The 24,879-nt window shown below is 34.7% G+C and overlaps 1 protein-coding gene across 7 annotated transcripts in view; it reads right to left on the reverse strand.

Moving 5' to 3' along the window:
• Positions 1–24,879, reverse strand: part of SS18 (SS18 subunit of BAF chromatin remodeling complex) — an 89,246-nt gene that overhangs the window by 37,491 nt on the left and 26,876 nt on the right. For all 7 annotated transcript variants that reach the window (XM_042961386.1, XM_042961385.1, XM_042961382.1 and 4 more), the window contains 2 exons: positions 10,367–10,520; positions 6,282–6,503 (listed from right to left, as the gene is read on the reverse strand). In XM_042961386.1, coding sequence (XP_042817320.1) covers positions 6,282–6,503; positions 10,367–10,520 — 376 coding nt within the window. The remainder of the gene's footprint in view (positions 1–6,281; positions 6,504–10,366; positions 10,521–24,879) is intronic.

The raw sequence follows: 24,879 nt of genomic DNA on the forward strand, positions 1-24,879 counted from the left end.
CAGGGACTGAAGACAATCATAGTACTACTACCTCAAGGATATTGTGAGGATTAAATTGGATACATACATACCTGGCACTCGCTGAATATTAGTTCCTATTTTTGATCAGTGATATGCACCCCCCCCCCAAAAAAATATTCGTGTTACCACTTGTGTTATACTTGTGAAACACTTGTGTTAACCAAAATCAAATCCGTTTCTTTACTGTAGGACTTCTGAGACGTTTTAACACACTAGCAAGCAGGCAGAGTCCTCCAAAGCATTTTAGCAATAATTATTACCTAAGTCTATCTGGACCAGAATTTAACAAATGCTGAACAAAAGGCCTGACATAATTAATAAATAACTACATATTTCCACAAAAGTAACATTACCATTTCAGAATCCTATTACTAGAACAAGTCATTTAAAAAAGTTAAATTCCTAGTGTTCTAAAACTTCCAAAATGTTTATATATACTAAATAAAGGGTGACTAGCCTTAATCTATAAAGAACTCCTTCAAATTAGTAATAAATAGACAAATCACAGAATATAGAACACAATAGGCAATTCACAGAAAAAATGCAAATAGCAAATGCTATGGGCTGAATATTTGTGCCTCTCATTTTAAGTATTTATGTATCTTACCTAGCAATTTTATTTCTAAACTTCATTCTACTAAATTCTTGTTTAAGTACACAAAGATCTATATACAAAAATGTTTGTTCCAGAAGTAGTTATAATAGTAAAAGACTAGAAGCATTATCAAAAGGGTATACGGTGGGGCGACTAGGTGGCTCAGTCAATTAAGCATCTAATTTCTGGTTTTGGTTCAAGTCATGATCTCATGGTTTATGAGATTGAGCCGCACGTCGCAGGGCTCTGCACTGACAGCATGGAGCCTGCTTGGGATTCTCTCTTTCCCTCTCTCTGCCCCTTCCCAACTTGCACTTTCTCTCAAATAAATACATTAATTAAAAAAAAAAAATCAACCAATAAAACCATCCATATTTTAAAAAAGGGGAGGGATATGGTTTAATTAAATAAATTGTTAGATCCATATCATGAATGCTATTTTTAAAATGAGGTAGATCTACAAATACTGATAATAAAGAGGTGCAAAGAAATATACTACTATGATCACATATACAATTAAGTGCTAGGCTCATCTCAAGCACATCTGCTTGGTATAGCTCTTATCAGACAATAATCCACAATATAATAAGATAAATATAACACTCCCAGCTATGATAATACATATTCTTTGTCCTTCATATTTACATAATAAAAGTACTGAGATAAAAATTTCCCAGTACTCTAACATCAAGCGTCCAGATTAGACCATTATCATTTGTAACTTATTACCTAAGTGAATCAGGACTTTCTTAATATTATTCAAACAAAACTAAAACCAGAAATAAATTGATGTGCCTAAAAGAGACAACTAATAAACTTATCTCAATTTTTTTGTTGTTGTTATTAAAAAAATACTTTTTAGGGGCACCTGGGTGGCTCAGTCAGTTAAGCATCCAACTCTTGATTTCATGATCTCACAGTTCGTGATTTCGAGCCCGTGTCAGGTGCTGCCTTTGACAGCACGGAGCCTGCTTGTGATTCTTTCTCTCTCCCTCTCTCTCTGCCCCTCCCCCACTCACACTCTCCCTCTCTCTCTCAAAATAAGTATTTTTTTAAAAAGCTTTTTATTCTGACCAACTAATTTCATACAAATTATGCAAACAATTCTGAATCAGAATTTGTATATGCATCATTTCACTTCACCTTCCTTATTAAGTAATTTCGTCAAAGGTCCCACATACAATAATCTACTGGGCCAAGATTTGGATCCAAGTCTAAAGAATTATCCACACAGAACTTGTGAAATACATGTTTTAGCAAAAAGTAATCTGTGAAAACTCTTTATATTTGAATGTGTAATTACTAAAATGATGTTAAATGAGAAAAACTACAAATATTAATGCCTGGGAATAAAAGCTGCAGATTCTACCAAATGTAACTGTTGGTCACTTTCAGAAAGCCTTGCTATTCTAACTTGACTTTTAATACTCTAATGAACATACCACTTGTTTTATTAAAGAGATATCTTTAAAGTACTAACTCCGTATTTCCAGGTCATCATGTAACATTTGGGTTTACTTCCTATTCACTGAAGAAACAGATCTTGCATGCCTACTTTGAGGCATTGTTCTAGGAACTAGAACAAAACAGATACACTTCCTCCATTTTTTTTTTTTTTAATTCTAGTGAATTCAAGTATTTGAATTCCAGTGAAGTTTATGCTGTATATAGGAGTAAGCAGATCTAATTATGTAAGAGGATGGTGATTTACTTTGAATACAAGTCTTATTCTTAAAGTTCAAAGTAATAATCCCTGAACTTTTATCTGGATAATAGTGAAAATAACACAGGAAAGTTTATGCTGGATTGACTACAACATTTTGCCACCAGTATAAGAAACAACTTAAAAAGTTCCTAAACTTTTCATTTTATCTGGAAGTAGTAGACCCTCTAAGAGAACACGGAGAAAAATACTGTGCTATAGTAATAAACTTAGTTGCTAAATTAAAAAGTATTTCAGTCTTCTCAATTCACAGATATGTATAAAACTGCAAATCAACTACAAATCACCAATATCAATGCCATTATTACACATGCATTTTTTTTAAGTAAAAAAAAAACATTAACTGCTGAATTTTCTTTTACTAACCATGAACACAGTAATATACGATTAGTAAATTTAATGGGGTCAACTTTTTGTGTAGCTTTTTGAAAAGACATATTTTGTGTCGTTGGTCTGCAAGTTTTAGTTATAACAGTCTTTGTGCTGATTTGATTTAATTTTTCAGTAAAACATTTAAAAGCTAAAAACAGCTTTTAAAGAACTAATGAAGCTCAAAAGATTCTACAATTTCATTCCTAGAGATAGTACTTTTATTGTAACACTAGTACACAATGTGCCTTATTATACTAGAGCTAATAGTATAAATTAACAGAATACTTCTCTGCTTTTTTAAACAATCACAACGATAAATTATAAATGTCTATCTGTTCTTTGTATTAATTTCCATCAGACTCCTAAATTACAATGACAACATTTTTAGACAAGTTACTTCCCGCCCCCCCTTAATTTCATTTTCAAAGCTGAGAGAGAAAGAAGGAAGGGAAGAAAAAGGGAAAAACAAAAGTCACTTCAAAGCTATCAGAATAAATGCATCTAGACTTTGATCTGTAACGTTCTGTTTAGAAAACTACTACCACATTATCAGTTAAAGCTCCCAAATATGTCACTTAAATAATAATTAATGTAATAGTAATTGCCTTTTAATTATTCTGTTTTAAAATAAAAATTCTCCACATTAGTCTTTTTCCATTTTTTTGTCACTTGACAGAAGTTTAATGTAAGAAATCCCACAAATGTTTCTTTTCCTTGACTAATTAACCCCATTATTTAAAAAATGGTAAGTAGATTTAACAGTTTTTCTAAGATCTCTTGATACAGAAATATGTATGTAGAAATACAGGGATAGCCAAAAGATTTCGATATTTTGATTTTAACTCAAAGAACAGCTAATAATATCTCAACAAATGTTAAAGAGTTCTGAAAGTTAAATTGTTTCCTTTTATAGGATTTTGATGTTTTCTAAGCATTTCTCAAAGAACTATTTAAAAAGTGGTCTCCTCTGATTTCTTCCACCTATTTATCAAAACAAAACTTTTCTTTTTTTTTTTTTTTAATTTTTTTTTTAACGTTTATTTATTTTTGAGACAGAGAGAGGCAGAGCACGAACAGGGGAAGGTCAGAGAGAGAGGGAGACACAGAATCGGAAGCAGGCTCCAGGCTCTGAGCCATCAGCACAGAGCCCGACGTGGGGCTCGAACTCACAGACCGCGAGATGGTGACCTGAGCCGAAGTCGGCTGCTTAACCGACTGAGCCACCCAGGCGCCCCTCAAAACAAAACTTTTAATGTAAAACATGAAGCCTACTTTTAAAGCTAAGAAAATGTTTTATGTGCAATGAATATTAAAACTTTAAATAAAACTCATATAAAATTTTTTTTCATCCAATAGATATCATAGAATTAAAATGTCGTACAAGGAACTCATAATTAAGAAAGTAGATATTCCTGCAAGCTCATATAACTTTCTCTCTTTTTTTGGCAGCTATAATTTTCTTTGGCATTCTTTGTATATGAAATATCAAAATTTAACTGATAAGTTTATTTGTCCTGAAGAGACTTTTAAAATACTGAAAAGTTCCTCACAGATTTCCATCGTATTGTTTTCTGAAAAATAACTTTTATTTCTTTAAGTCAGATCCCTACACAGAAAACAGACTATACAGAAAATGACTAGTAAGAAATTCATAAATTATGCAAACAAAGCAAAAAGCAATAGAACTACTATAGTAGAAAGAAAAACTATACATTAGTAATACAAATACAAAACGTGACATTTTTAAAAATAGTTGGTCCCAGATGCCTGGGAGGCTCAGTCGTTAAGCATTTGACTTTGGCTCAGGTCATGATCTCACAGTTCATGAGTTGGGGTGACCTCCAGCCTGCTTCGAGTAAAACATGAGCTCCGGGCAAGCCCCGTTTCTTTCTTTCTTTCTTTCTCTTTCTCTCTCTCTCTCTCTCTGCCCCTTGCTCACTTGTGCCTTCTCTGTCTCAAAAAAATAAATAAAAGGGGCGCCTGAATGGCTCAGCATCCAACTTCAGCTCAGGTCATGATCTCACGGTTCATGGGTTCGAGCCCCATGTCAGGCTCTGTGCTGAGAACTCAGTCTGGAGCCTGCTTCAGATTCTGTGTCTCCCTCTCTCTCTACCCCTCCCCTACTCACACGCTGTCTCTCTCTCAAAAATAAAAACACATTACAAAAATTTTTTAAATAAATAACAAATAAAAAGAACAGTTGGTCCCTACGTTTAGAACAAAAAATTCTTACAAAAACCTCAATTCCTTTCTCCAAAAATCAGTTACTATTTTCTACATGCACATTGCTATATGCATTATTTTTTTGTTCTCCAAATCTTATAGCAACGTCCATTCTTGTAAACACCCTATCATTTTCTTAATTACAGTTTCTAAATAGTGTGCCATCATTACTGTAGATGCTGTGAGAATCATTACCAAATTTCTTGCTCTCTCTCTCCTGGTAACCAAACTGTATGGAGAAACCTCCGAACTCCCCTCTGACCTGCCACTGACTGGATCTTGCTGTTATTCTAAACCTTTAATTGACCTAATTTTATAAAAAAAAAAAAAAAAGAAATTCCATCATGGGCACTAAACAACTTGAGGGGGACGGGAGAAATGGAGCAAGTGCCACTTTTGTGAAGCTACACTGATAATTTATTATATTGGCTCTCTTTGTTTTCAGTGTATCTCATCAAAAATATAAAAGCTTCTGTATTACTATTTAAGTGTTAGAATATATATTATTTCATCATAAGTAATTATCAACAAATTAACCTTAACTCCCTTTATCTGGGTGCACTTTTGTGCTTTGTTTTTCAAAATCAAAATCTAGAAAAATTTTTTGCAAATATGAATTCTATCTTACACTTAACCTCACATTTTGCAACTGAAATAGCTTTAGGCTGGCAATATGCCAAATGTTTTAGCAGGCAATTAGCAGAAGAGAGCGCCACTTACTGGTTTTTAGTTATTATTCACAAGAATATTTAAAAAAGAAACATGATAATTTCATTCTCTGAGATTGGTAACAAACTTTAATAGACTTCACCCCATTCTAAGAATAGAAGAATACAGCAGCATCTCTACTGAAAACTCTAATAACAAATTACGTTAAAATTACCTCTTAATGCTGAAACACAACATCAGAAAACATTCATAAAAATCAAGGGAAATTCATATAAATTAACACATCCTTAATAAGTAAAAAAAAAAAAAACAAAACCATCAAGTAAAAGTTTAACAGCTTATACTTGCTAAGATAAAATTATATTTTCTCAACCTTCTAGCTCTAAACAAATGTTTGGCTATTCATCTATTAAAAAAATTTTTTTTAATAAAAATACAACAATCTCAAATGAACTGTCCAAAAGACATGAAATAAGCTTAAAAGCTAAATTAAGCAATTTAACTTCTAAATGCAAAAACAATTAAACTAGTGTCAAGTTCAATGTTCCTTTTTTATAGGAATGACCATTACTTACTTTGAACTGTATTTTCAAGAATCAGCTACCAACTTGAAATAACTGTTTTACTTTCAAAGGCTAACATAGCATTCTAGTGGAGAACGATATCAAGCTTATTTACCTTGGTTTGGTTGCATATTCATATTTGGTCTGGGGCCATAGCTTCCTATTGGCTGCCCTTGACTCATCGTCATCTGATTCTGTACTGGCACGCTCTGTGATGATGGCACAGAATGGTTGTAACCTCCCATGGATCCGTGGCTACTTGAAGGCATGTTCATGGAACTGTTTGTCATATTGAGTTGATTGGGTCCCGGTCCCTGAATAGGCATATGGTTAGGCCCTTTGAAGAAAAGTGGTCAGAACCAAATATGAAAGTTAAAACACATGGTCTATTAAAAAGTACTTTAAAGAGCTTTTTATTTTCTTTTGCATACCATAACAATAGCAAACAATAACTTGAGTATTTAATCAACAGCAAGCAAAGTAAATGCATTACATGAATGAGAGCAAATACTGTGAGGTAGAACTTATTCCCATTTTATAGATTAAGAAACTAATGCTTTTAGAAGCCAGCAACATTCTGAAAAAGAAAAGCAATGATCAACTAGCTTTACAAGAGAGCAAACATATAAAGTGGAAGTAATTTTTTATTTTTATTTATTTATTTTTAAGTTTGAGAGAGAGCATGTGTGCATGAACGGGGTAGGGGCAGAGAGAGAGGGAACCCCAGGCAGACTCTGCCTGAAGAGCATAGAGCTCGACACAGAGCTCAATCTCATGAATCGTGAAACGATGATCTGAGCCGAAATCAAGAGTCAGACACTTAATGGACTGAACCACCCAGGTGCCTCTAAAGCTGAAGTAATGAAAAGTGTGTAGTACTAGCATATAAATGAATTAACAGGTCAATGGACCCAGAGCAGAGTCTAAAAACACACCCAAACTTCTAATTCTGTAAATGATAATAGTGGTGAAATTCAATAAATAGTGTGACAAATGAGTAGCCATCTGGAAAAAGTCCTACCACATTCCTTCCACCAAAAATAGTTCCAGATGAGTAAAATATTAAACATTAAAAAAGAAAATGAGGAAAAGAAACCATAAAAGAGAATTTTAAAAAGAACTTTTAAAAAATATTCTTGAAGTGGAACAGCCTTCTTGCATGCCAGAAAACCCAGAGCCATAAAAAACTGATAAACTAGACTAGACTACATAAAAATAAAAAATGTAAGTATGACTAAACCAGACAAAACGAAACTAAGTATTAAAAAGTAGGAAAAAATTTTTTACAAGACATATCACAGACTGAACTAATTACGTGAACATATAAAGTAAGTAAAAGACCACCAGCAGTTAAAAAAAAAAAAAAAAAAAATGGCAGGGACAGGAATGATTAGTTCACACAAAAACTACCAAAGAGACATAAATATGAGAGGACTGCCTGCTTCATTTATAATAAAAAGGCCAATTAAAATTATGAGATCCTTTTTTCATTTTTCAGATTCTAAAGACCCAAAGTTTTGATCTCTGAAGAAAAGTAATTTCATACATTGTTGAGGTATATAAATATATAAATAAGTACTATTTTTATGTAGAGCAATTTGGCAATAACTACCATATTTTATTTAATTTTTTTAATGTTTATTTAGTTTTGAGAGAGACAGACAGATTGTGAGCAGAGAGAGAAGGAAACAGAATCGGAAGCAGGCTCCAGGTTCTGAGCTGTCAGCACAGAACCCGACGTGGGCTCGAACTCACAAGCCATGGGATCATGACCCGAGCCAAAGTCAGATGCTCAACCGACTGAACCACCCAGGTGCCCTGGCAATAACTACCATATTTTAAAATGCATATATCTTTCACACAGTAGTTGCAGTTCTAGGACTTTATCCTATAAATATACAGGTCTTCGTGTGCATACGTCCATGAATGCAAAACTGCATATGGATTTATTTACTTGTTTACTTACTTTTATTTTACAGGCATGTTCACATCAGCATAGTTTTTAATACCGGAAGATTAGACATGACCTGTATTTCATTATAAGGGAATAGTTCAAATAAATTAGGGGCATCCATGAAAAAGAATGAAATACAGCCACCAAAAGCATAAGGCAGCTCTTTATGTACTGAGTGGTCTCCAAAATATATTTTTATATACTTATGGTCTCTAAGATATATCTTTAAGAGGGAAAAATATTAAACATAATACTACATAATATATGCCACAACTTGTATTTTTTTTTTAAGAGTAAGACAAAAGAAAAAGGAATGTGCATATGCATATGTTTTAGATACAGAGAATTCTCTCTTGAAGGATACCCAGACACCAATGACTCTCTGGAACAAAGTATCTGGAGGTAAGGGCTGTATACCCTTTGGTACCTTTTGATTTTGGTACCAGAGACATACATTATCTTATTTTTTTTCAAATCAGTTAAACATTTTTAAAAAGGAATCTGAAACTGATGTTATCTGACCAAGATCAAAGAAGATATAAGTAGCTCTATGACTTAGATTTACAAAATAACAAAAAAACAACACAAAAATAGGAAACTGAAAGACTAGATACAAATTTGTGTGCGCAAAAAAGTTGGCTAAGCTCTATTAAGCAGGTTTTAAATAAAGGAAACATAAGTAACTGGACCAATTTCTCCTACACCTAACTAGAACACTCTATAAGAGACTATTTTGGAAGCTCTACAGTGTTCTGGACAACCTATGTCATAACTAGTTGAAAAATCTCTGGTTTATAAAGAATGTAACTACTCCAGATGGCCTTATACAAAAACCCAAATGTCACGTTAACAATAATTACATTGCTGTTCAAGTGCTTCTCTGGCCTTAAGCTTGAATTTATATGGAGAAGTCAAAATTCTACTTAACAGTACGACCATAAAAAGTCACAAAACTCCTAACTCGCACTACCCTTCCAGTTCTAAAAGCAACAGGTCCTGATGAGCTAAATGTGGACTCACCAGAAGTTTCCTCTTGACTACAACATAACAAGTAGTTAGAGGTCTTTATTCCTATTCCTCCCCTCCCATGGTGTGGGTCATGGGGGCCATGGACTGTGGCAAGCCACCAAAGGAAACAGAAGACAGCCACTGAAACAGCATCACCCTTCTACACGATCAATCGCACACCCATCTTCTATAAACCGGGCTACCTGGCTTCTTTTGCTCTGTGTTCTCCTTACTTCATTTTCTACACCCACTGTCCCTGGATACCAATGCTACCAACCAACACAATCAGCTAAGACAAGACAATCCTAAAGATGCTAATTACTAATTTTACAAATGAATTGCTTCGTTATTTCATTTACTTTCATTATTGCTATCTGTATAATACTTTGTTAATGAAAATAGCCTTTGTCTTTAGAAAGTAAAAATATTCTCACATTAAATGAAGAAAACAACCCACCAAGAATTATGGGTATGGGTTGTAGCTATTGTTGCAAAAACAAAAGAGTTTAATGATACTTTTCAGATTAAAAGTTCAAATCAGCAAAAGGTAACTAATTAAGCATCCAACGGCCTGGAAGATACTCTAAATGGCTCCAAACTTAGAACGGAAAAATAGTAAAAGGAATAACTCATTATCTAAAACATCTGAAATTATTTTTCCTTTAAATTTGCTTTAATATCAATTTCCATATTTATATTATGCCATAAACATATATATTTGTAAAAATTTATACTCAGCTTCAATAGTATCAATGTGGAAATACTAAATATATTACATTAGCACTTTACAGATTGTTTTCTTTCTTTTCCTCATGTGTTTTTTCCAGCAATACTGTTTCTGAGACCAGTAAGTTTTTAAGTAAATACAAAACCCAAGGAAATGTTATAATACCTTTATAATCTATAAAGAGATTTTAATTCTTAAGTCATGGCGCAATGCCTTTTTTTTCCAAAAAGCTTCTAAAGCCAGCTGTATTGCATAGTTTCAGACAGACTAAATTTAGCCAGTTCTGTTCATCAGAGGAATGCTGTGTGTCAGCTACATCAAAGCCCAAGGGCAGCCTGATAAACACTGAATACAGGTCACGTAGCTCTGTAGCTAACAAACTCTAAGAGAGCTTGTACTCGGGGGCATTCAAAGCAGTTTTGTCATCAACAATCTAGTATCCCTTGAGCCCCCATGTCGTTTCAGTTGCTAAGCAACTCTGGTGTTAATGTCTTAGAGGAGAAAAACTTACCAGGCATCTGGCCGTTCATCTGGTTCTGCATGTGTGGTGCAGGAGGACCCCCACCTACCATTCCATCTGAAGGCATGTTGTGAGAGCGTGGAGGTGGGGGAGGGCCGCTCTGATTCATCCCTCCAGGACCCATAGGCATATTCTGTGTGGGTGGCTGAAAGAAGACAGTTTAGTAAAACAAGAGAAACAGTTAGACTAATATATTAAAGATGCATGTAACAGTTGCCTGTACTATTAAACTAAATAGGAACAAAAACACAAATACATTTCAACTTATTCTAATGCATTTTAATAACAAATTATTTACATCAAATTTAATATGACCCCCAAACTTAACAAGATCATTAGTGTGAAGATACCTTCTGACCACCTCAGACCAAAAGAACACCACAATTAAAGTATATTTTACTTTATAAAATCTCAATAGTGAAAATAAATTTTTTAAATATTCTATACCAAAATTCACATTTGTTTATATACAAGGATTTTAATGTGTTCACTGTTGTTACTTAAATTATGTTTTAAAAATTAAGTTTCCTTTCATTATTAATATATTTAGACATATTTACTATTAATGATGGATTTTACCTGAAAAGTCACTGTAACAAAAATTTATAAAAGGACAGGAAGCCCCTAAATATGATATACTTTGTACTGTTCGAGGGGGAAATAAATTTTGGCAAGGGAATGTTTTAAACTACGAAGACTCAGTTCAGTCCAACATTTTTGTGCCGACGACTCCTATAGATCGGAAACATTACTGATGGCCTCCAAGGGTACAGAGACAGCTGCCTCAAAAGGATGCCTTTGGCAAATTTCCTAATGAAAGTGTGAAGAAAATCACTGACTAACCTTGAGAGTTCACAAAAGGGCGAAAGGAAAAACACAGATACAAGGTGGTCTGCAACACCTGGTTCCCTTCTTGGGGATATTTTGGTGAAGAAAGCAAATGGTTAGTTTCTTTCCAAATCCCCATTTTTAAGCCTACAGGAGGAGAAGGAGCTATTATTTACAGATCTATTTCTGCCTTCTTTCTCTACCTCTCTATGTTCTAAAAACATAATGTTGGCTCCCATACTTCAGTCATTCTCTTCCTCCCACATTTTTTTAAGTTTATTTATTTAATTTGATAAAGAGTGCAAGTGGGGAGGGGCAGAGAGAGGGAGACAGAGAATCCCAAGCAGGCTCTGAGCGCTGCTAGCACAGAGCCCAACACAGGGCTCAATCCCACAAACCGTGAGATCATGACCTGAGCCAAAACCAAAAGTTGGACACTCAACAACTAAGCCACTCGGGTGTCCTTTTCCCACATTTTTACATGGCTACTTAGTTACTGTTTCTGTACCATCTCGATTTTGTGAACACAATCCTCTCTGATACCCTCAACCGATAAAACACTGTCTTGTAGTCATCACACGTAAATACTCAAATCGCCAACCATTTAACATCACCAACATTTACACAAATAACCAAGTACAACTCTAATAGCACCCATTTAAAATTCACAGTCTTGGAGTGCCTGGATGGCTCAGTCAGTTGAGCATCCAACTCTTAATTTCAGCTCAGGTCATGATCCTAGGGCTGTGGGATCGGGCCCAGGAGGGGGCCCCACATCAGGCTTTGTACTGAGCATGGAGCTTATGTAAGATTCTCTCTTTCCCTCTGCCCCTCTCTCCCACTCATGCTCTCTTTCTAAAATAAATAAAATTCAAAAACAAATTTAAAAACAAATAAGTAAATAAATAGAATTCAGAGTCTTAGTTCCTTTACTACTAAATCTAGAAAATAACTGCTCTTTATTAAATATTTTTTCTTCAATTCTCATTTTAAATTCTTTATCCACTTCAGATTCTTTAAACACTTAATAACTTCATTCAGAATTTTAAAAAAATTGCCAAACATCAACTCAGTGTCACATATCTTACTTTGAAATGATCCTTTACTATCCTTCAAATATGGCTGTGACCTTCTTCTCATTTGAAAATAAAAATCCCGCCTTCTATATTCTTGTCCAAATTCTCTGCTGAAAATGTATGTTCTCACTCTCAATAGGTAAGAGCTTTCTCATTTTCTTGCGACGCACTTAATGAAACATCAGTATTCACGGCTCCCATCGTAACAGAGTAGCTTCTATCAAACTAACCCATTTGCCAATAAAAGTTATAAAATCTACACAAATGTAAAAATTGTTTGAAGGCACTGAAGAGCAATCTACACAGAGAGAAACAGGAGGGGCTACAACTCTTGAAAGAAGGGAAGCACAGAAGATCAGCTCCTCCAAACACCTTGGCTTTTTCCCTAACTTTGCTGTGTAACAAGAAAACAGAGCCCGAGCAGAGGCGGCAGCCCTACTGGACTGAGAAGGAGGAGGAATTCTGGACTATCAGAAAGCTAGAACCTGAAGAACAAAATCCCAGAGTGGAAGAACCACAAACAGGATGAAAATTCACAAAAACTAGCATAGAACAGCAGTTAAGAGGCTAACGAGCTGAGCAGAAATTTCAGCTTCTGCCCAGGGCTAGGGAAACAAAAGACTGGCAGTAGTCCCTACCAAGTCAGAAAGGCCTTTGTAAATAACGCAAGCTCTCTGTTGAGACTTCAAAAAAGGCTCTTCTTAGATTAAGGTCAAAACAACTACATCAGCCCTAACAACTCTTATAGACAACGCTCAGTACTCAAGGTACTCTAAGTACTTCACCTTCCAAAGGAAGACTTAACTCTCTTTGGAATTAGATAACACCAAGTAGAGCTCCACAACTGTTCATTCATAAGTCTGGCATTCAATGAAAAGTTACAAAGCATTCCAAAAACAAGAATAAACGGACAATACTCATTAGGATGGCTATAATTTTTTTTTAAAACCACAGAAAGTAACAAGGGTTGGCAAGAATGTGGAAAAAATGAAACTCATACATGCTGGCAGGATTGTAAGGGGTGCAGCCACTATGGAAAACAATTTGGCAATTCCTCAAAAAGTTAAACAGAGAGTTACCATATGACACAGCAACCCCACTTCTGGTATAGACCCAAGAGAACTGATGACACACAGTCACACAAAACTTGCACGCAAATGTCATGGTAGCATTATTCATAATAGCCAAACAAACAAAAAAAACCAAAAAACTCAGAAACAACTCAAATGTCTATTAAATGATAAACAAAAACATTCATACAATGGAATACTATTCAGCCACAGATGAAATGAAGTATCAATACTTCAACATACTTCAACATACAACATAGATGAATCTTGAAAACATTATGCTAAGTGAAAGAAGTCAGACTCAAAAGGCCACACATCTGTATAATTCCATTTATATGAAATATCCAAAATAGGTAAATCCAGAGAGAAAGAATGTAGACTAATTAGATGTTACCAGGGAATGGACAGAGGGAAAACTAGGATTGAATGCCCACATTTATGAGGTTTCTTTTTGAGTTGATGAAAATGTTTTGGAATTAGTGGTGATGGTCGGATAGCACTATGAATATACTAAAAACCAATGAATTGTATTCTTCAAAAAGTTAAAATGGTGAATTTCATGTTATGTGAATTTTATCTCAAATTTTTGTAAAAAAAAAAAAAAGAATAGATGAACAACTAAAAGAAATAACAGAACACAGAAAAAGACACCCAGGTCATTCATATTTTGGAGTTATCTGAGAGACCTTAAAATAACCGACTGATATGCTCAGTGGTTAAAAAAGAAAAAGGATAGACGGAGAATTTCAGCAAAGTACTAGAATTCTTAGAAAAGTCAAATGGAAATTCCGAACTGGAATATACAATCAATGAAATTAAGAACTCACTAGTTTAGAAACAGCAAAATAGAAGATTGGTAAACTGAAAGAAATGTATAAAAAAGATGACACACCAAGAAACATAAAGGCACGAACATTAAAAAAATAAAAGCATAAAGACATGTACAACATGCTACAATGGTTTAACACACATCTAACTGGAGTTAGAAAAGCAGAGTAAATGAATCTTAGGCAATATTTGAAAAATACCAGTCAAAAATTTTCCAAAGCTAACACAAGTCTCTAAGCAGACATGCGAAGTTCTATAAACCTCACCAGAATATGAAGAAAACGATATCCGAGTCAAAGTCTTAAAAACCAAAGTCAGAGAAAATCTTAAAAGTAGTCAGAAAAAATAAGACACATTATCTTCAGGAGAAGAACAAGACTAACGACATTTTTTTTTTATCAGAAATAAATGAAATAGAAGACAATAAAATGACATCTTTAAAATGTTAAGACAAAACAAGAAAATAAAATAAACCAACCAATCTGGAGTTCTATAAGAGAAAATATCTTCTGACATGAAGATGCATTAGTAAGAGCTTCAAATAAACAAAAGCTGAGAGAACTTGTTACAGATGAAGGGAATTCATCAAGCTAAAGAAAAATAACCCCAGATGGCAGCACAGAAGTAGAGGACTTAATACAGAGAAATGGAAAGGTAAGTGTTTAGACAAATACAAATTAACATTGATATTTAGAATAATTGTAACAAAGGCTTATATGGTTTAAACAGACATAAAAGTATAAAATATATGACAGAACTAACACAAAAGACAAAGACAAAAAGGAATAAGTTAAGTACACTGTTCTAAGTCTCTTGCATTTTTCAGCAAGTGCTAAAAGTACAAATTTAGACTGGAATCTTTATAAATCCAAAATGTACACTGTAATTTCATATGCAACTACTTAAAAATGCATACACATATAAAAATGTACAGCTAAAAAACTAGTAGAGAGGAAAAAATAATGCTTGATTAGTTCAAAGAAAGGCAAGGAAGAGACCAATAGAAAACTAATACCAGGCTGATATTCTCAAATCCTATTATATCATGTTCTGCATTAAATGTATCTGGACCCAACATTTCACTTAGATAACAAATATTATCAGATTGGATTTTTAAAACACCCAACTATATTCTGTTTACAAAAGATCCACTTTAAGGACATACACATGTTAAAAGAAAAAGATACTATGCAAACACTAATAAAAGTAGGTGATATCATTATATTTATATCAGACAGTTGACTTAAATCAAAAAACACTACTCAAAATACTAGAGGAATACTTCATTATGATAAAAGGATCAGTTCAACAGGAATATGTAACAATCATAAATTTCTATACATCCTGTAACACCGCTTCAAAGTCTATAAAGCAAAAGTTAACAGAACCAAAAGGAAAAACAGAATAACACACTTCTACTAGTAATTGGTAGAATAATGAGACCAAAACAAAAATGAAAAACCCTAAGAATATAAAAGATGTGAAATCACGGCTTTTAACTCAATTAGTATATGTAAAATACTATACACAGCACCTGCATAATATACATTCTTCCCAAGTACTCATGACATAGACCAAACTAGACCATATAAAGGGCCATAGAGCAAGTCAACAAATAACAAAAGATTGAAATAATATAGAGTATGTTTTCTGAGCACAGTGGAATTGAACTAGAAATCAATAACAGAAAGCTAATAACCTATTACTCAATGAAGAAATCACAAAAAAAATTTTAAAATACTTTTAACTGAAAGATAATGAAAATGCAACATCAAAATCTGTGAGATGCAGTTAAAGCTATGCTAAAAAGACAATTTGTAGCTTTAAAATGCATATTTATAATGCATGTTTAAGAAAAGTAAAAAAAATAATGATAAAAGCTTCCACTTCAAGCAGCTAGGAAAAGACAGCATATCAAATCCAAAGTAGTACAATGAAGGAAGTAACATAGATGGATACAAAACTACAAATCATACGAATTCTTCCAGAGAACACAAAAAGGAGAACAATTCCCAATTCTTTTATGAGGTCACCAAACCTATGATATCAAAACCTAACAGGGACATTACTAGAAAGACATCTACAAGCCAAACTTTCTCATGAACAAAAATCCTAACAAAATTTTAGCATACCATGAAACTCAGACTGTATTAAAAAGATGATGCATTATATAAACAATGGACTTGGTTATATAAGAATGCAAGCTGATTTAACTTCTGGAAATTAATCCTTGTAACTCACAAAATTACCAAAATAACATCCATATAATTATCTCAATATATAAAGGAATATTATTTGATAAAATTCAATACCTACTCATAATACAAACTTTTAAAAATTAAGACTAGAGGAGCATTCCTAATCCAATAAATCTAATTTACAAAAATTTATTATCTTACTGATGAAATATTGGAGTCTTTGAATTCAGGAATAAGAGTATCCATTAACACCATATCTATTCAACATAATAAATAAACCCATAAACAAATCAATAGCATTAAGAATAAAGTTAAAAAAAAGTAAAAAAAAATTGGAAAAGACACATAATTGTCATTATTCACATTTGACATGATTGAGTGCACAGAAAGCCAAGAGAATCTGTAACAAATTATTAGAATAATTGTACACAAGATCAATATATAAAAATCAACTGTATTTTCTATATATTTCCAACAAACTAGAAAATGAACTTTTAATAACAGCATACATAATAGCATCGAAAAATTCAATAACTAGGAATGAATCTAGAAAGATGTGCAATAGCTCTACAATACAACACTGCTGAAAGAAATTAAACGCTTACTAAATGGAGGGATATACCATTTTTATTGACTAGAAGGCTCAATATAGTGAAGATACCAGTTTCCCCAATGCTGACCTAGAAATTCCATGCAATCTCAATCACAATCCCAGGAGGCTTTTTGAAGAAAACTCACAAGCTTATTCTAGAATTTATATGGAAATGCACAGAAATTAGAATAGCCAGGATACTCTTGAAAAAGACCACCACAAACTGCTATACTAATTTGAGATATGTTGTTAGTATAAGGATAAATAAATACACCAACAGTAGTGAGAAATAGATCCACACATACAGTTACCGTACTTATAACAAAACAACTTATATTCAATGGGTAAAAAATGATATTTTCAATCAATGGTACTGTATCAGTTGAATATTATATGAACAAAAATGAACCTTGACTCGTAGACTCAGATCATACACAGATTTAATTTGCAATGGATCATGGATTAAGAAAAAAACGTTTAGAAGAAAACAGAAGCATATCTTCATGACCTTGATACAACAAACTATTTCTCAAGATACAGAAAGAAAACAAAGATTGATAAATTGGATTTCATTTCAGTTAGAAACCCTGTTCATATAAACACACCATAAAGAGAATAAAAAGACAATTTTCAAAATGAGAGAAGACAGCAAAGTGAAGAAAACAATTAACAGAATTTAGAAAAAAGGCAACCAATGGAATGAAAAGACATTTGCAAATGACATATCCGATAAAGGTTTAGTATCTAAAATACATAAACAACTTACAAACCTCAACACCCAAAAAGCAAATAATCCAATTAAAAAATGAGTAGAAGACATGAACAGACATTTCTCCAAACAAGATACACAGATGGCCAACACACATGAAAAGATGCTCAACATCACTCATCATGAGGAAAATACAAATCAAAACTACAATGCAGTACCACCTCACACCTGTCAGAATGGCTAAAATCAACAACAATGAGGTGTTGCCAAGGATGTGGAGGAAAATGAACCCTCCTGCACTGTTGGTGGGAATGCAAACTGGTGCAGCCACTTTGGAAAACAATATGGAGGTTGCTCAAAAGGTTAAAAATAGAACTACCCTAGATCTAGCAATACTACTGGGTATTTACCTTAAGAATACAAAAACAAACAGAAACCCATGGGGAGGGGAAGGAAAAAAAAAAAAAAAAAAAAAGAGGTTAGAGTGGGAGAGAGCCAAAGCTTAAGAGACTCTTAAAAACTGAGAACAAACTGATGGTTGATGGGGGGTGGGAGGGAGGTGAGGGTAGGTGATGGGTATTGAAGAGGGCATCTTTTGGGATGAGCACTGGGTGTTGTATGGAAACCAATTTGACAATAAATTTCATATATTAAAAAAAACAAAAACAAAAACACGAATTCAAAGGGATACATACACCCTGATGTTTACAGCAGCATTATTTACCATAGCCAAGATACAGAAGCAGCACAAGTGTCCATCAACTGATGCATGGATAAAGAAGATGCATGGATAAAGAAGATACATATAATGAAATATTATTCAGCCGTTAAAAAAAAAAAAAATGAAATCTTGCCAGCTGCAAAGACATAGGTAGAGCTGGAGAGCATAATGGTAATCAAGATAAGTCAGTCAGATAAAGACAAATACCATATGATTTCACTCATATGTGGAATTTAAGAAACAAAAACAAATGAGCACAGGGCGAAAAAGAAAACAAACCAAGAAACAGACTCTTAACTACAGAGAAGTGATGGTTACCAGAGAGAGGTGAGTGAGAGGATGGGTTAAATAGGTGATGAGGATTAAGGACTGCACTCGTAGTGAGCACCGGGTGTTGTATGGAATCATGGAATCACTGTATTGTATACCTGAAACTACTATTACACTGTATGTTAACTAACTGGAATTAAAAACTTAAGAGGCAGCTGGGTGGCTCAGTTGGTTAAGCATCTGACTGCAGCTCAGGTCATGATTTCACGGCCCATGGGTTCAAGCCCTGCATCGGGCTCTGTGCTGACAGCTCAGAGCCTGGAGCCTGCTTCAGATTCCGTGTCTCCCTCTCTCTCTGCCCCTCCCCCACTAATGCTCTGTCTCTGTGTCTCTCGAAAATGAATAATGTTAAAAATTTTTAAATAAAAGTAAAAATAAAATAAAAACTTTAAAAAAGGGAAAAAATATTACATAGCCAACTGAAGATTTATATCCAGAACATATAAAGAACTCCTATAAATCACTAATAATAATAAAAAAAGTCAACCCAATAAAAAATGGACAGAAAGGGGCATCAGGAAACTTTTTTGGGATGACAACACTGTTCTACATATTAAAAAAAAATTTTTTTGTTAATGTTTATTTATTTTTGAGAGAGAGAGAGAGAGAGAAACAGAATGTGAGCAGGGGAGGGGCAGAGAGAGAGGGAGACACAGAATCGGAAGCAGGCTCCAGGCTCTGAGCTGTCAGCACAGAATCCGATGTAGGGCTCAAACTCATGAGCCATGAGATCATGACCTGAGCTGAAGCTGGACGCTTAACCGACTGAGCCACCCACATGCCCCAATATATCTTTAAAAAAAAAAAGCCCTTTTTTTTTTTTTAACGTTTTATTTATTTTTGAGACAGAGACAGAGCATGAACAGGGGAGGGGCAGAGAGAGAGGGAGACACAGAATCTGAAACAGGCTCCAGGCCCTGAGCTGTCAGCACAGAGCCTGACACGGGGCTCGAACTCACGGACCACAAGATCGTGACCTGAGCCGAAGTCGGCCACTTAACCGACTGAGCCACCCAGGCGCCCCCAAAAAAAGCCTTTTTATTTATTTTGAGAGAGAAAGGGATCACAAGTGGGAGCGGGGCAGAGAGAGAGAGAGAGAGAGAGAGAGAGAGAGAGAGAATCCCAAGCAGGTTCTGCACTGTCAGTGTAGAGCCCGATGTAGGGCTCTAACTCATGAACCACAAGATCATGACCTGAGCCAAAGTTTGACGCTTAACCAACTGAGCCACCCAGACACACCTGTTCTATATCTTGACTGTAGTGATAATTACACAGATTTGTAAAAATTCATCTATGTATACAATTAAAATGAGTCAATCTTATTTTATGTGAATTACACCTCAAATGTCACTTTTTCAAGAAAGCCTTCTCTGACCATGAGAATAGTCAGGCTTCATTATCTGCTCCCATAGTCCTAGGTGCCCTTCCTTCATAGCATTCACTACAACTGTCATTTAATATGTTTGTGGGGGCACCTGTATTGTCTCAGTCGGTTAAGCGTCTGACTTTGGCTCAGGTCATGATCACAGTTAGTGAGTTTGAGCCCTTCATCTGGCTCTCTGCTGTCAGCGCTGAACCTGATTCAGATCCTCTGTCTCTCACTCTCTCTGCCCTTTCCCTGCTTGCACTCTCTTTCAAAAAATAAATAAAAACACTTACAAAATAAATTAAAAAAATAAAATGTCTGTGCAATTACTTAACGTCTGATTATTGCATCATATGTTAAGTTCTGTAGGGACTGGGTCCATGATTATACTTGTGTATCACTGTAGCCCCCAATCATCTAGTATCAAACAAAGGTACTCAAGAATATTTACTAAATGAAAAAGTTACTTTGAAATACAAGCAGCATTTCAAATTCGATTAGGGACCAATATTTTTGTGGTAACTTTCATAATGATTTTTATTGTCAACACTGCTTAATTCTCTACATTCCTCATCTCCATTTGGAAGCCTATCAGATATTTCAAACCTGAAATCTACAACACCGAATCCCTGGTATCTCCACTACAACCGCTCACCCAAATCCCTTTACCCAGGAGTCTCAGTTGATTGCAATTCCCTCATTCCAGTTGCTCTGCTGAAAACCATGGAGTCATCCCTTAGACCTCTCTTATTCTCATCCTCTGCCCCCCACATTCGATTTTTAGATATCCTTTAGACTCTACCTCTAAAATACACCTACAATTTTACCATTTCTACCACCTCCCCCTCTGTTACCACCCTGGTACGAGCCACCATCACAACTCTCATGTTGATTACTGCAACAGCCTCCTAACTGGATGCCATGTTTTGATCCATGCTCCTCTATCATAAATTTTCCACACAGGAAACAGAATGAACTTATTAAAACATGGCTGTTCACTCTTCTGCTCAAAATCCTCTAAGAGCTTCCAATTTCAAGGAAAAAAACTAAAGTCCTTACAACAGTTTACAAGATAGGATTTGTCCATACAACTTCCTCACCTTTTCCTGTCCTAGCCATAAGCTTCATGTTGTTCCTTGAACAAGCCAAGCCGAGTTTCACTTCAGGACCTTTCCACTGTTTGTTTTCCTGCCTAAAACATTCTTTGTCAAATCTTTGCTCAAATGTCACTTTCTCAATGCGGTCCTCCTGACCACTCTGCCTCATACTGCAAATTCCATCCTCCACCTCCAGCATTCCTAACGCATCTCTCCCTGCCCTGTGTTTTCCTTTTCCATAGTTCTTATTATCTTCTAATAAGCTATATGATTTAATCATTTATTATGCCTGCCTTGCTTGCTAGAATGTAAAACTCAAGAAAATGGGAGTATTTGTCTATTTTGTTAACTGATGTTTCAAAAAATACCTAACTATTGCTTGACACATAGTAGCCACTTAATATCTAGTAAATAAATGAACTCTCAAACTTAAATTATTTATTATAAAATTAAAAACAATTCTGACTATAAATTATGTTCTATGTTTCTTTAAAATATAAACGTATCACTGTAAAATATAATTTTTAGTTTAATAATCCTTCATCTGTGTAACTATCATTTGTATAACTGTCATTAGTATGGTTCCCCACAAGGAGGCAGTAAAATGACACACAGGAATAGGAGATCTAAAAATAATTATTAAGCAAAACAGGAAACATATGTATAAAATACTGCCAAAAGCTGATTGATGACCAATACATATACAAATGAAAGAGTTGGACTGGTCAACCAAGAATGGATCCAAAACCCTCATCAGTATTATATTTGCCTCACTTCCTAGTCCTATGTAAGTCTCACCAAAAATGAGCTCTAAACATAACTGAAACAGTTCACAAAGATCTCCCTGATTCCTCATTCATTCCCATAGAAATGTCAGCATGCCATCATGGATAGCCTTGAACTGATGCAGGCTTTTAAACTTATTAAATGATTTCCTCAATTTAATAATCTTATCATGTTGTCATGTTATCTTGTCCTTCAAGTAAGAGAGCTAATACAGAATTTAGACCCACTATAAAATCTGACCAGTTGAACTTTCATAACTAATAATGTCTTCCACTGATTTTCATAGCATGATGATTCTCCAAACTTCCTAAGGAGTTAAACCCCAGAATGACTCACTCACTAACAATATACTCCCCAGTTAGTAACAGGGTCCCCAGAAATTCAACCTTTATTTTATGAAACAGCAAACACCTCCACCATAACAAATAGAACATTAGACTATCTCCACTATGAAAAACTAAGCCCATCTAACCTTAATGAGGTTAATTACTAAACAGTCCAGAATCTTAGAGAGTAATTTCCTTCTTCCCAGACCAGAATTCTCTACAATATACTTCAAAAAACAACTAATCCACTCCCAAAACATGGAAGGATAGGACTCTAAGCCTTTCCTAAGGTTGTAATAATACCATCCGTTAAGAAACAAGAGTGTATGTATTTGTTTAATCTTGAATTTATTATTTTTACATTTATACCAATCTGGATAAATTACAAAACTAATGTGTAATCACTAAGAAACCATGCAAATAAGAAACATTGCTAAAAATTGATATGCATACTTCCAGAAACTTATTAAAAATTCATATATATGTATTTTCAGTTTTTACAAGTAGAATTACACTATTCTCTGATTTCTTTCATTCTTCTTTAGGAATTATTCTTGATCAACATACAATTCAATCTCCGTCAAGAGGGACGAATTCTGGCACAAAAACAGACACATAGACCAATGGAATAGAATAGAAACCCCAGAACTAGACCCACAAACGTATGGCCAACTCATCTTTGACAAAGCAGGAAAGAACATCCAATGGAAAAAAGACAGTCTCTTTAACAAATGGTGCTGGGAGAACTGGACAGCAACATGCAGAAGGTTGAAAGTAGACCACTTTCTCACACCATTCACAAAAATAAACTCAAAATGGATAAAGGACCTGAATGTGAGACAGGAAACCATCAAAACCTTAGAGGAGAAAGCAGGAAAAGACCTCTCTGACCTCAGCCGTAGCAATCTCTTACTCGACACATCCCCAAAGGCAAGGGAATTAAAAGCAAAAGTGAATTACTGGGACCTTATGAAGATAAAAAACTTCTGCACAGCAAAGGAAACAACCAACAAAACTAAAAGGCAACCAACGGAATGGGAAAAGATATTTGCAAATGACATATCAGACAAAGGGCTAGTATCCAAAATCTATAAAGAGCTCACCAAACTCCACACCCGAAAAACAAATAACCCAGTGAAGAAATGGGCAGAAAACATGAATAGACACTTCTCTAAAGAAGACATCCGGATGGCCAACAGACACATGAAAAGATGTTCAACGTCGCTCCTTATCAGGGAAATACAAATCAAAACCACACTCAGATATCACCTCACGCCAGTCAGACTGGCCAAAATGAACAAATCAGGAGACTATAGATGCTGGAGAGGATGTGGAGAAACGGGAACCCTCTTGCACTGTTGGTGGGAATGCAAATTGGTGCAGCCACTCTGGAAAACAGTGTGGAGGTTCCTCAGAAAATTAAAAATAGACCTACTCTATGACCCAGCAATAGCACTGGTAGGAATTTACCCAAGGGATACAGGAGTACTGATGCATAGGGGCACCTGTACCCCAATGTTTATAGCAGCACTCTCAACAATAGCCAAATTATGGAAAGAGCCTGAATGTCCATCAACTGATGAATGGATAAAGAAATTGTGGTTTATATACACAATGGAATACTACGTGGCAATGAGAAAGAATGAAATATGGCCTTTTGTAGCAACGTGGATGGAACTGGAGAGTGTTATGCTAAGTGAAATAAGCCATACAGAGAAAGACAGATACCATATGGTTTCACTCTTATGTGGATCCTGAGAAACTTAACAGAAACCCATGGAGGAGGGGAAGAAAAAAAAAAAAAAGAGGTTAGAGTGGGAGAGAACCAAAGCATAAGAGACTGTTAAAAACTGAGAACAAACTGAGGGTTGATGGGGGGTGGGAGGGAGGGGAGGGTGGGTGATGGGTATTGAGGAGGGCACCTTTTGGGATGAGCACTGGGTGTTGTATGGAAACCAAATTGACAATAAATTTCATATATTAAAAAAAATAAATAAATAACAAGAGAGTAAAAAAATACTTCATATTTATTGCTGCTATGTCCATGACCCAAATTTTCAAAACAGAAATTTGGTTTGTATTTGTAATAAAAGATTCTTCCCAGAAAAAAAAAAAAAAAGAGGGACGAATTCAACTATATAAGCCATATATATACACATATATATATACACATATATACACACACACATATACATATATACACATATACATATATATACACATATACATATATACACATAAATTTTTTATATTTTATTTTAATTTTTATTTTATTTTACATTTTATGTGTGTGTATACATATATACATATATATATATATATCACACATATACATATATATATATACACACACACATTTATTTTTTTTTTGAAAGAGAGAGACAGCACAAGTGACCGAGGGGCAGAAAGAGCAAAAGAGAGACAGAAAATCCCAGGAGGGGCAGAGAAAGAGAGAGAGGGAAGCAGGGCTCACCCAAAGCAGGATTCATACTCCCCCGAAGCAGGGCATGAGCTCACCTGATGTGGGACTTGAACTCACGAACTATGAGATCATGACCCGAGCTGAAGTCAGATGCT

Source organism: Panthera tigris, chromosome D3, assembly GCF_018350195.1.
Source record: "Panthera tigris isolate Pti1 chromosome D3, P.tigris_Pti1_mat1.1, whole genome shotgun sequence".
In the NCBI taxonomy this organism is placed as follows: Eukaryota; Metazoa; Chordata; class Mammalia; order Carnivora; family Felidae; genus Panthera; species Panthera tigris.